This window comes from Mus pahari, chromosome 23 (genome assembly GCF_900095145.1).
Source record: "Mus pahari chromosome 23, PAHARI_EIJ_v1.1, whole genome shotgun sequence".
NCBI lineage: Eukaryota > Metazoa > Chordata > Mammalia > Rodentia > Muridae > Mus > Mus pahari.
In genome coordinates, this window is record NC_034612.1 from 12,296,722 (window position 1) to 12,309,449 (window position 12,728).

At 45.5% G+C, this 12,728-nt stretch overlaps 1 protein-coding gene across 2 annotated transcripts in view; it reads right to left on the reverse strand.

The window, feature by feature from the left end:
- Rad9b (RAD9 checkpoint clamp component B) overlaps window positions 1-12,728 on the reverse strand; it is a 32,136-nt gene that overhangs the window by 3,839 nt on the left and 15,569 nt on the right. For both annotated transcript variants that reach the window (XM_021222661.1, XM_021222660.1), the window contains exons 7-10: window positions 9,143-9,249; window positions 8,995-9,059; window positions 8,062-8,181; window positions 6,310-6,532 (exon numbers count right to left, since the gene is read on the reverse strand). In XM_021222661.1, the coding sequence (XP_021078320.1) occupies window positions 6,310-6,532; window positions 8,062-8,181; window positions 8,995-9,059; window positions 9,143-9,249 (515 nt within the window). The remainder of the gene's footprint in view (window positions 1-6,309; window positions 6,533-8,061; window positions 8,182-8,994; window positions 9,060-9,142; window positions 9,250-12,728) is intronic.

Below are 12,728 nucleotides of genomic sequence, written 5' to 3' on the forward strand. Positions count from 1 at the left end.
CTCTGCAGCTGGAGAGCACATGTGTGCTGTTCTTGCAGTGAACTCTGTGGTCACCTGTTAAAGGGCACCTGCCTTGAGCTCAACTGGAAGCAGTCTCTTGCTTCTTTAGGAGTCTGGCCTTAAGCAAGGTCAAGGTCCTGAGGTTAGAGGTGACAGCGCAGCCTCTTCTGTCCAGGTGTCTGGCCCTGAGTAGTAGCTCTCAGTAATTTTTATGGCATCTTCTGAAGCTGCAGAATTCAGGCTAAAATATTCTGGTGTTTTGAGTATTGCCTGACTTTGCTTTGGGTAAGTGCTATTTGTCACCTGCACTTGTTCCTGATGTCTACCTGGGCTTAACATCTGAGGCTGGCTAACAGCTCTTCCTATGCCAAAGCAGGAACGACACACACACACACACACAGAGAGAGAGAGAGAGAGAGAGAGAGAGAGAGAGAGAGAGGAAGAAGAAGAAGAAGGAGGAGGAGGAGGAAAGAAGGCTGAGCTGGAGCTCAATGGTAGAGCACTCTGCTACTGTGCTAGAGACCTGGGCTGTCTCCAGCACCACAAAGCAAAGGAAGGTAGACAGAGCAAGAACAAAAAATAGAAGAGGCTGTAGAGATGGCTAAACTGTTAGTGTTTGCAGTTCTTTCCTGGGACCTATGCTGGGTGGGCTCACAATTGCCTATGTGACTCTGGCTCCATGGGTACACAACTCACACAGGCACACACACTAAGAAAACAATGTCACGGGGGTTGGTGAGATGGCTCAGTGGTTAAGAGCTCTGATTGCTCTTCCGAAGGTTCTGAGTTCAAATCCCAGCAACCACATGGTGGCTCACAACCATCCGTAATAAGATCTGATGCCCTCTTGTGAGTCTGAAGACAGCTAGATTCTGGCTGTAACTTAGAATGAGTGGACATGAGAACTCAGTTCCTGGCACTGAGGAAGGAACAAGGCCCTCTCTACCTGGGATGATGATGCTGGGAGAGCCTAACAAGATCAAGAAGGCTATTCAGCAGCTGGCCAGTGGTGGTACACACCCTCAGTCCCAGCACTCTGGAGGCAGAGGCAGGCAGATCTCTGAGTTTCAGTCCAGCCTGGTCTACAGAGTGAGTTCCAGGACAGCCAGACAGCCAAGCTATGAAGAGAAACCCTGCCTCAAAGAAAAGGACAATTCAGCAGATGAGACAGACATAAAATCAATACACAGAATAGCTGTAAATGATAGAGAATAGCTACAGCAGGCCATAGACATGAGGCCAAGCTGACCTCAGACTCACTATGTGCACCAGCACACCGGGCTCATAAAATGCTGGGGATTCAACCCAGAACCCTGGGCATCCTAGGCAAGCCTTCTGTCTCCTCTGACGCAGCCCCAGTTCCCCAGCCCCCTTTACTTCTCAGAGTCAGACTCTCTAAGGTTGACTGGTGGGCCTGGAACTCCTAGCACGTGCCCCATGCCCAGCCAGGAACACACCTCACAGTAGACAGTCCAGCCCCTAGGGAGAAGAAGCCAGATGTGCTGCTGACCACTTTAATCCTAGCACTCAGAAGGCTGAGACATGAGGACTGGGAGTTTCCATCTGGCCTACACAGTGAGACCGTCTTCACTGCACTGCCTCCCACAGGGAAAGCAGGGTGTGGTAGTGCATTCCAGCCCTTGGGAGATAGAGGCTGGGGGTCCGGCTTCAACTGCAAAGGGAATTTGAGATAAACATTTTTTTAAAAGATTTAAAATATTTTTTAAAAAGATTATGTGTTTGAGTACACTGTAGCTGTTTTCAGACACACCAGAAGAGGGTATCAGATCCCATTACAGATGTTTTTGAGCCACCATGTGGTTGCTGGAAATTGAACTCAAGACCTCTGGAAGAGCAGTCAGTGCTCTTAACCACTGAGCCATCTCTCCAGTCCATAAAAACAAATTTTTGAAGTCTGAATTCTAAATCAATCCTGAAAGACACATGGGTTTAAAGAGAGAAACATCGCCTGGTTACAGGTGGATAGCAGGACAGGATAACAGTGCTTTGTGTATGTTAAAGGACGTGTAAAGTAAGTCAGGTACCAATAGACACTTTTTAGGGACATGGGTGAGTTACTAAAGTTTAGTTACAAGTAAATGTTCACAGTAGAAAAAGATAAGTCTGCCAAAAGCCACTGATAAAATGGCAGAGAACAAGGAAGCCACTGAAGAGTCAACCAAAGCAGGTCCAGAGACTGATACAAGTGCGCCACACTGTAACATGGCAAAGGAGACACCAGATCCCTGGTCGAGGCAGACTAGAATTTTAAAGGCTTCTGGGGTAGTTGCAAAAACAAAGTTAGACCATAATTTACAGCATGCAGGAAGAGAGTCCAGATGGCACAGCGAGTAAACATAGGAGGGAAAGGGTGGATTTCTCAACCAGTGTAGGAAGAGCTTTCTAATTAGCTCAAAAATCATTTGAAATTTTAAAAAATTTACTATGTAAAGGAAAAAGGCTTTGCATGGCCAAAAAACCACCACCAACAACAAAAGAAATCCAATGTAAGATGTAGTTGGGTACATCTTTGTATCCAGTGAGCACATGAGAAGGGCCAGGGCTGGAGACCGCAGCTGGTAGGGGTGCTGCTTGTTCTTCCCTAAGACCCAAGTTTGCTTCCCAGAAGCTATTCCACTGCACTCCCAGTCAGAGGAATGCAGAGTAAACCATGATGAGGAAGAGTGAAGACAGCTACAGCAGTTACAAGCTCTTGCAACCCAAGTTCAGTTGCCGTTACCCAAGATGGATGGCTCACAACTGCCTGTAACTCCACTTCCAAGGGATCTGACTCCTCATTTCTAGGTTCTACACACGTGTGGCAGACATATATAAACACAAATATTTTTAATCCCAAAACTAAGCCGGTGTATCTGTGAGTTTGAGGCCAGCCTGGACTACACCGTGAGTTCTAGGACAGCCAGGGCTATGGAGAAAGATCCTGCCTCAAAAGCAAACAACTGGACCTGGATAGATGACCGCAGGTAAGAGCAAGGGCTGCTCTTGCAGGGGATCCAGGTTTGGTTCCCAGCAGCCACATAGGGGCTTACAACCATCAGTAACTCCAGTTCAAGGAGATCTAACTCTTGACCTTTGTGTGCACCAGGTACACACGTGACACACATATGTATATGCAGGCAAACACATACACAGAAAATAATACTTTAAAAGAAAACAAAATTTCTGAACTATAAATTTGGCAATGGTTTTTAACAGGTTGGCACTAGGAGCTGTTTGCAGACTTGGGGAAGTTGTCACTACCCCCTTTCACTGCTGCGGCAAGCGTACACTGGCAGGACCTCAAAGACTACCTGCACACACTTCGTTCAGTTATCGCACTTTTAGGAGGAATTTACCTTAAGGGTACACGTCTAATTATAGGAGATGCAGGTGTGACCCAGTTTGTACTTAAGAGCTTTTAACAGTTTTAAGACAAGGTTTTACAAAACACTTCTGTTGGCCTGCAACTCGATATATAGACCAGGCTGGCCTTGAACTCCGAGATCCTCCTGCCTCTGCCTCCTGAGTGCTTGTGACACTTTTGAAATTGCAGAAACTGCGGGAATACAGATAGTCACTTAGGGTGGTTAACTCAGGGAAGACAGCACAGCTGCTGTGCAGAAAGCATGCTTTCCAGCCCGTGGTGAGTACAGAGAGCAGCAGGGAAGCAGGGTTTGCGTAAGGAAACGTGCAGCTGCTCATTTGCTAAAGAAAAAATAATAAACGGAGGAAATGTGCAAGCATGAGAGCCTGAGTTTGGAGCTCATTGGTCAGCCAATTTAACTGAAGGAATGAACTTCAGGTTGAATGAGACCTTGTCTCAAAAGGTAAAGATGGAGGGAGGGCCAGTGAAGTGGCTCAGTAGGCACCGCCTGGATCACAGGCTCAGAGCGGGCATGGGCATACACTAACTCTAAAGTTGCTGATTCTTTTTTCTAAAGATTTGTGTGTGTGTACGTGTGTGCAAATGTGCAGATATATGTGCTCATTCATGCAGGTGCCTGCAGGGGCTAGAAAACAGTGCAGGATCCCCCGGAGTTGGAATTGCAGGCAGTTGTGAGCTGCCCAGCTTGAGTGCCTGGAAGCAAACTCTGGTGCTTTGCAAGACACTCAAGCATATTTAACACCTTAGCCATCTCTCCAGACCCCACGAATATATATATATATGTGTATATATATATATATATACACATATATATATATATATATATATATATATATATATATATATATTCAAGAACAGGTGTGCATATCACACAACACATACAATGCCATACATACACAATATCATTTTTTAATAACTGGTAAGACCACTTGCTGTCAAGCTGAAGACCCAGATTCAATCCCAGGGACTCACAGAGTGGGCAGAGAGAACTGATTTCCTCAACTTCTTCCCAGACCACCATGCTGTGAGCTGTGGCACGTGTGCATGTGTGCACACACACAAATTCTAAAACTTTAGTGTAAACAGAAATTGAAATTAGAAGAGAATACAGATAAACACTTCAATTACAGGAACAGTCAAGGACTTTGTAGAAGGGACTCCAGCAGTTTAAGTAAGAGCTGACTGCTGGCATTGTATGAATAAAACCCCCTGCACAGCAAAGTGAGCAAGACTCAATGAACAGACAACCTACAGACTGGGGTAGCCTACAGGCCTGTAGCAGGCAGGGCCAACATCTACAATGTATAAACTCAAACAAGGGGGCGGCCAGATGGCTCGGCATGTAACGGTGCTTTCTGCAAGCCTGATGAACTAGGATCAATCCCCTGACTCCTGCTAAATGTCCTTTGAACTCTACATGTGCATACATGTATGTGTGCATACACACAGAGATGTTAAAACAAAGAAGAAATGTCTGGGGCTGAAGAGAGGGCTCAGTGATTGAGAGCACTGTCACTCTTTCAGAGGACATAGATTCAGTCCCCACAACTGTTACCCCTGACCCAGGCCTCCTACGGACACCACACACGACATGTTTAAGACACATACATGCGTACACTCAGGCACACTACACATACACACACCCCTAAAACAAAAAGAAAACTCACAACAAATGCCAGTAAGGATGATGGTGAGATAGGAAGAACTTTACACTGTTGGTAGGAATGTAACTGGATCCAGGCCCCATGGCAGTCACACAGAGATCCCTCAGCCTGAGAATATATGCTGAGTATGGCAGCACACTTGTAATTAGCACTTGGGAGGCAAGTTAGGAGGATCAGGACTTCAAGGCTGTCCTTGACTACATGGTTCAAGGACAGTGTGGACTATGAGATATGCTGTCTGAACACCAAAAAGAGCCAGGTGTAGTGGCATACGCCTGTAACCTGGGTTACATGAGACTCTCTCCAAAACAAACAAAAGCCCTAGAAATGTCTATCACCATCTAAATGCCCTAGCTGTATTACTTCTGGATACTTGTGACTGTACAACTATAGGACTTTTAACAGACCCAAGAGATATCTGCACATCCATTTTTATTGCACTATTACAGTAGTCACATTATCTGTCCATCAATGGGTAAGTGAATAAAGAAACTGCGGTATATCTATGCAATGTGATTTTATTTGGGGGACTGGAGAGATGGCTTAGTGATTAAGAGCACCGAATGTCCTTCCAGAGGACAATTCCCAGCAACCACATGTTCACGATTGTCTGTAACTCAAGATCTGACACTCTCACACAGATATACATGCAGACAAAACACCAATGCTTACAAAATAAGAACAAATTATTTTTAAAAAAGGAATTCTATTTTGTCATTAAGAAAATGAAATGATGTCATTTGCTAGACAGTGAATGTAAATGGAGGTCATCATAGTAAAATAAGCATGGCGTGTTTCCCTTACTTGTAGATTATACATAGACACATAATACAATACATATGACATACATATATATACAAGTGAGAAAGCAGATGGCGGAAGAAAGATGACTAGCAGGAGGGAGCAGAAAGGAGGGTGGAGGAAGAAAAGGGGAGAGGGGATGAATTTGCTCGAAGAATATAAATAGGGCTGGTGAGATGGCTCAGTGAGTAAGAGCACCCGACTGCTCTTCTGAAGGTCCGGAGTTCAAATCCCAGCAACCACACGGTGGCTCACAACCATCCGTAATGAGATCTGACTCCCTCTTCTGGAGTGTCTGAAGACAGCTACAGTGTACTTACATATAATAAATAAATAAATCTTTAAAAAAAAAAGAATATAAATATACTTGAAAGAAAGCCATCATGAACCAGGGTGGCCAGGCCCTGCCTCCAGCAAGGTGGATGGCTGCCCTGGCCCACCTCAGCACAGCAATCCTACCTTTCTGAGGTGTGAAGGGCTTGGCTCTTCCTCCTTGTCACTCACAACACTTTCAGGCACTTCGCAGATGTCATCCTGGCTGGCTCTCTTGGTCTCTGCCGCAGAGCTGTTGTCAAGAGGATCCTTGGGAAACAGTCTTCTGGGCGCTGCTCGAGAGATGCTCTCTGGGGTCTGAGTGACTCCGCTTTTACTCTCCGGGGCATGGGACTGTGTGGGGTCTGACCTGGGGCATTAAGAGGGATGCGATGGAGTTGTTTACTGCATTTCCTCTAACTAAGAAGCAGTGTGAGATGGCGATGGGAGCTGTGGATTAAGAAGCCTATGAACAGATGTACTTGTTGAGAGTAAACATTAATGCACACAGTCATCTAAAAATGCCCAGAACAGACTTGGGTTCAGCAACCCAGCACCCATCAGCATGGATTATGCTCATAGGATCCATGGTAGTTTGAATGACCACTGTCCCCATAGACTCATCTGTTTGAGTGCTTGCCCCTCAGTCGGTAGAACTGTTTGGGAAGGATTAGAAGGTGTGGCCCTGTGGGGGGAGGTGTGTCAGAGCGATGGGCTTGGAGGTTTCAGAAGCTTCCCACATCCCCAGTGAGCTCTGCTTCCAGTCTGTGGGTCCACATGTGCTCTCTCAGCTGTACCTGCTGTCCTCCCTGCTGTCCTGCTGCCCTGCCTGCTGTCCTGCTGTCCTCCCTGCCTTTGCTTCCCCCATCATGGACTCTAACCCTCTGGAACCATAAGCCCAATTAAACACTTTCTTTTCTAAGTCGCCTTAGTCACATTGCTGTTTTAACATAGCAATAGAAAAGCAACTGAGATAGCATCCCAGGGAACAAGCTCAGCTGTGAGCCTGCAAGATGGCTCAGCTGAGAAGGCGCCTGCTGCCAACCCTGACCTGAGTTTGATCCCTGGGATCCTGACTACATGTGTGCTGTTGCAGGCATGCACACACACATGTATGCTCAGACATCACAGGACAGCTTTCAAGAGTTGGTTTTTTCCTTCCATCATGTGAGGCCCAGGGATCAACTCAGGTCATCAGGCTTAGTGGCTGGTGTCTTTATCCAGTGACCCATGTGCAGGCCTATGGATAAAACTTTATGAGGTCGTGAGAATGCATGTTTTCAAATCATGCATCACGACACTGGAACATTCCTGCACTATGGATGTCATGGAGAGAACAGGATACAACATGACCCTGATCTTTAAGAAGATAACCATGAGGCAGTTGTGGTAACACTGATCTAGTATCACACTCAATTGTGTCGACGCAAAAGGGAAAGCACTCACTATACACTTGTGAGGACCTGAGTTTGCATCTAGTTAAAGCTGGATTCAGTACTGTGCAGCCGTGATCTCAATGGATTTTTTGATTTTTTTGTTTTGTTTTTTTTGTTTTTTATTTTTTTCGAGACAGGGTTTCTCTGTGTAGCCCTGGCTGTCCTGGAACTCACTCTGTAGACCAGGCTGGCCTGGAACTCAGAAATCCACCTGCCTCTGCCTCCTGAGTGCTGGGATTAAAGGCATGCGCCACCACCGCCTGGCTGATCTCAATGTTCTTATGCCAGAGGCAGGAGAATTCCCAGTTCACAGACTAGCCAGCTTGCCATATGCATCTTGCCATAAGATAGCTTCTGCCAAGCAAGGCAGAAAACTAACACCTGGGGCTGTCCTTTGCCCTCACAGACAGCATGTGCCATGCCCCACTATTAAGGAAGAAGAATAAAAAGCCCCCAGCCTCACCTTCGTGCCTGGGGAAGGGGCAGTGACTGTGGTGAAGATGTTCTACTTGGAGAATCCACTAACGTGGCCAAGATAAAGTTCGCCTCCAAGAGAATGTCATCAACACTCAAAACAAGCGGTCTGGAAGACAAGCAGCACGAACCACGCTCATTTCTGTCAGGTGGTGGGAACACATTATCAGTACCACCAACTTAGCCACAAAGAAACAGCACAAGCAGTGTCCCTTCAGTATCTCCACAGGCCAACAGTCCTGAGAGCTGGGGACCTGAGCAACCACAGGAAGCCAATCTGACTCCGCTTTAGTTCTAAACTACATTAGAGGTTGACACACAGAGTTTCCATGCTTAAACCATGCATAATTAACTAGACAATTTTGTCAGGAGCCAGTCAGATGTTTCACACTGCAAAAGAATTCTCTTTCTTAGTCAAAGTATCAAATTATTTATCATTATTACTATTATTTTTTTCTTTTCAAAACAAGTTTTCTCTGTGCAGTCCTGGCTGTCCTGGAACTCACTTTGTAGACCAGGCTGGCCTCAAACTCAGAAATCTGCCTGCCTCTGCCTCCCAAGTGCTGGGGTTAAAGGTGTGCAACACTACTGCCCAAGCCAAATTACTTATTTTTGCTTTTTTGAGGCAAGGTCTAGTAGAACTTGCTCACCTCAAACACACTGTGTGGCCAAAGCTAGCCTTTGATCCTGCTGCCTCAACCTCACACGTTCCAGGACTGCAGACATGTGCTTTCATTTGGCTCATTTGGCTGAATGACCAATTCTAAAGCACCATGCTATGACCTTTCAAACTTTCAGTTTGGTAATCATTGCTAATAAAGTTGAAAAGGTCCTAGGGTGTACCATCAATGTCACCATGCTGCAAAGGCTTTTGTTATGGTAACAAAAGGGAAGAGACAAACCCAGAGTTCTCAGGACCTACTTTCCAGGAAAGTCAAAGTAGATGGCTAGGGGTGCATGCATCACTTCTGAGAAGGTGAGGATCCCCTGCAGGGAGAGGAGCAGAAGGTGGCAATCGTCCCTTTAAAAGTACTAATGAAAATTCCACTCTCACACTGCTGTTTGCTTACCTTCAGTTCTTTAAAGCAAAATGTTATCTCGGTATCAAGTCCAACCTGAAAGAAGTCAAACTCTTCCGGGCCAAAAGACATCTCACTGTACACAGAGCTGGTCAAATCTGGTTGATGTAGGAAAATAAAGATTAAAACCGAGGCATGTGCTAACCAAGAATGAATCCTAGAGGGGAGTCTTTGTCCCGCCCTGAAGGTGGGGTTTAAGGGACACTCCACCCTTGAAGCTGGGTAGCTCTGTGACTGCGCTAATCATTAGGAAGAGGCAAAGGCCACCACCTGTGCCAAACTAGTTTCAGCAGCCAGCCCCAGATACTGCCTCCGGACCTTTGAGTGCTTCTAGCTCATCACTGCCTAACCACAGCTGGTGAGGCCCCAAGTGGCAACCACACCCCTGAGTAGAAAGGACTGTCCCAGCTACGACGTTTTGGAATGGCTTGCTGTCAGCAATAAACAACCAGAATACCATCTGTCTTTTTACTTCATCTATTTTTGTTTATCTGTCTGTCTGTCTGTCTGTCTGTCTGTCTGTATCTATCTATCTATCTATCTATCTATCTATCTATCTATCTATCTATCTAAAGTTCTATCTATCTATCTATCTATCTAACTATCTATCAGTATTTAGTGAGACAGGGTCTCATGTAGCCCAGATTAGTCTCAGAATTCTGTGGCCAAAGGTGGCCTTGAATTCCTAATCCTCCTGTCTCAACCTCCCAATTACTGAAATTACGAGCCTGGGTCATCACAAATAGCTAAAGCTGACTAATTCTAAAAGGGAGTACTATATAGTTTATAATTAAGGTATACTTTATGAGTGAACTATATATACTACGCTGTTTTAAAATATTAAAAATTTAAAACCTCTCCAAATTAAAATAAATAAATAAATTGAGCTGGGCATGGTGGCATATGTGATTTTAATCCCAGCACTCGGGAGGCAGAAGCAGATGGATCTCTGGATTCAAGGCCAGCCTGGTCTACAGAGTGAATTCCAGGACACCCAGGACTGTTACAAAGAGAAACCCTGTTTTGGAAAATCATTAACTGATTAATTAATTAATTAATTAATTAAAAAGCATAAAGGAAATATATCAGACTAAATTATTAAAATGTGACTTAAAAGGTAACTTAGGGTTCAAGACCAGCTTGGGCACCTCAGCCTCTGTCTCAAAATAAAAGCTAAAAAGATGTCTAGAAGCCAGGCATGGTTGGTGAGTCATACTCACAACCCAGCACTGAGAAGCTGAGGCAAGAGGACTGCCACCAGTTCAAGGCCGGTGAGCTAAGCCACTCAGTAAGTTCTAAACTAGGCTGAGCTCATCCCCAAAAGGAGAAGGGTTGGGGGACCTGGAGACCCAGCAGCAGAGTGCTTGTCTACCTTGTGTGATGCCTGGGTTCAAAACCCAGCATAGGAAAAAGAGGTGAAGGAAGAGGAAGGCCGCACAACTGAGGCATTGGTGACAAAGCCACATTATCCTAGAGCTTGGGGTGGTCAGTCGTTCAAGACAAGCCGAGTTACATAGACAGATTTCCCCGGAATAAGTAAGAGAAGAAAACGCCTGCTGACAGTGCCAAGGGAGTGTTTGAAATTCGCAGGTGTGACGAGGGCTGGCAGAGTAGTCAGAAGGCGTTATCCCGGGGAAGAGGATGACATCATTCCAGGGAGAGAGAGTCGTAGCAGACATGAATCCATGCTACATCATAACAACAGCTGCCTACAAAGCTGGACATCATTACATTTAGGAAGCAAGTCAAACCCAGACCAGAAGCTAAGTCGTAGCCATTAGGCTCCAAAAATAGACAAGAGCAAGGACTGTCAATGGAATAAAGAAACCCAGACCTTCCTCACTGCTTGGAGAGAATAAAACGGTGGCAAACATCTGACCATTTTCACAAGGCTAAACAGAAAGCCTTTCCCTCCCAAACCTATGTCCAAAATGAAACATCTACACAAAAGGCTGCGGCAGCATGATTCATAAGGGTCACAAACACAATCAAAAGAGTCATCAGTGGTGACTGGATTTAGAGAATGTAGCCATCTATGGGAAGGAGTATCAGTAAATCATGAGGAGAAATGAAATACAGGTAAAGACAACAGCACAGAAAACCTGCTGCATGCAAGAGTGCAGACACAAAACGACACAGGTTCCAAGATTGTGTCTACAAAGTATCCAGTCTGGGAAACTCACAGGGACAGAATAGCTAAGTGGTCACCTGGGGCTGGCTGGGGCAAACCGGAATAGTCTAATGATAGTGGTGCGTGTACACCCACAAGTACACTTGAATGGCTACCTGAAGTGATCGGTTGTATATGTGAGTTATAACATATTCAAAGGAACATGAAGGCTCTGGCCCCGATCTGAAGTCCACCCATTGCAGTGGACTCCTATACAGTGGGAATAACCATTCTGAGGCTTCACCCTGACTTTATGCTTTCTCTATCAACCACACTCTGTGCACTACATTTTACCCACCACAGAAAACAAAAACAAACACGAAAAACAGCCACTGCACACAGGCTAAATTAGCAACACACTTGGCACCCGTCCTCTTTCATGACGTATGTCCTTCCTACATCCCACCCTTCCTCATCACCTAACACCAGCCTTTCCTGCTCCCTGTCTACATGTTGTATTATACCCACACGTGCGTGCGTGCGTGTGTGTGTGTGTGTGTGTGTGTGTGTGTATGCTATACTGTAGAATCCATACATGAGGGAGAACGTGTCTTTTTCCTTGTGATTGGCTGATCTCTCAATATTATACAGTGCAAGTCCATCCATTTTCCTTCAAATGATGTGATTTTTTTCTCTACAGCTATATAACTTTCCATTTTATACATGTGCCCTTCATGTATTGATGAATGACTAAGTCTGTTCCGTTTTCTTGCTTTAGTGAATAAACACTCGTGCAAAAATCTCTATAGTGGGGTCGTGAGTCCTTTGGACATATGCCCAGGAGTGAAGTAGCTGGGTCATGGTAATTCTAGTTTGTTTGTTTGTTTGTTTGTTTGAGACAGGGTTTCTTTGTGTATCCCTGGCTGTCCTGGAAATTGTTCTGTAGACCAGGCTGGCCTCAAACTCAGAGATGTGCCTGCCTCTGCCTCNCAAGTGCTGGGGTTAAAGGTGTGCACCGCCACTATCTGGCTTATCTTAATTTTTTGAGAAACCTCCACTGGTCTTTCGATGGCCATGCTGGTGTACACTCCACCAGCAGTGAATACGGTTTCTCTTCTCCACCTCTCTCTAACATTTGTTGTCAGTTCCTGGTGACGGTTTTAAATAATAATTTGCATACATGTTGGTGTTTTGAGCTTTTCATTACAAAGCTACTTTGGTTGGCTGGATGTGGTGGCCCAACCTTTAATCCCCAGCCCTTGGGAGGCAAAAGCAGGTGGATCTCTGTGAGTTCAAGGTTAGCCTGGTCTACTCAGTTCTAGGCCAGCCAGGCCTATCTATCGAGGCCCTGTCTCAAAACAAAGAAATACGGGCTGGTGAGATGGCTCAGTGGGTAAGAGCACCCGATTGCTCTTCCGAAGGTCCAGAGTTCAAATCCCAGCAACCACATGGTGGCTCATAACCATC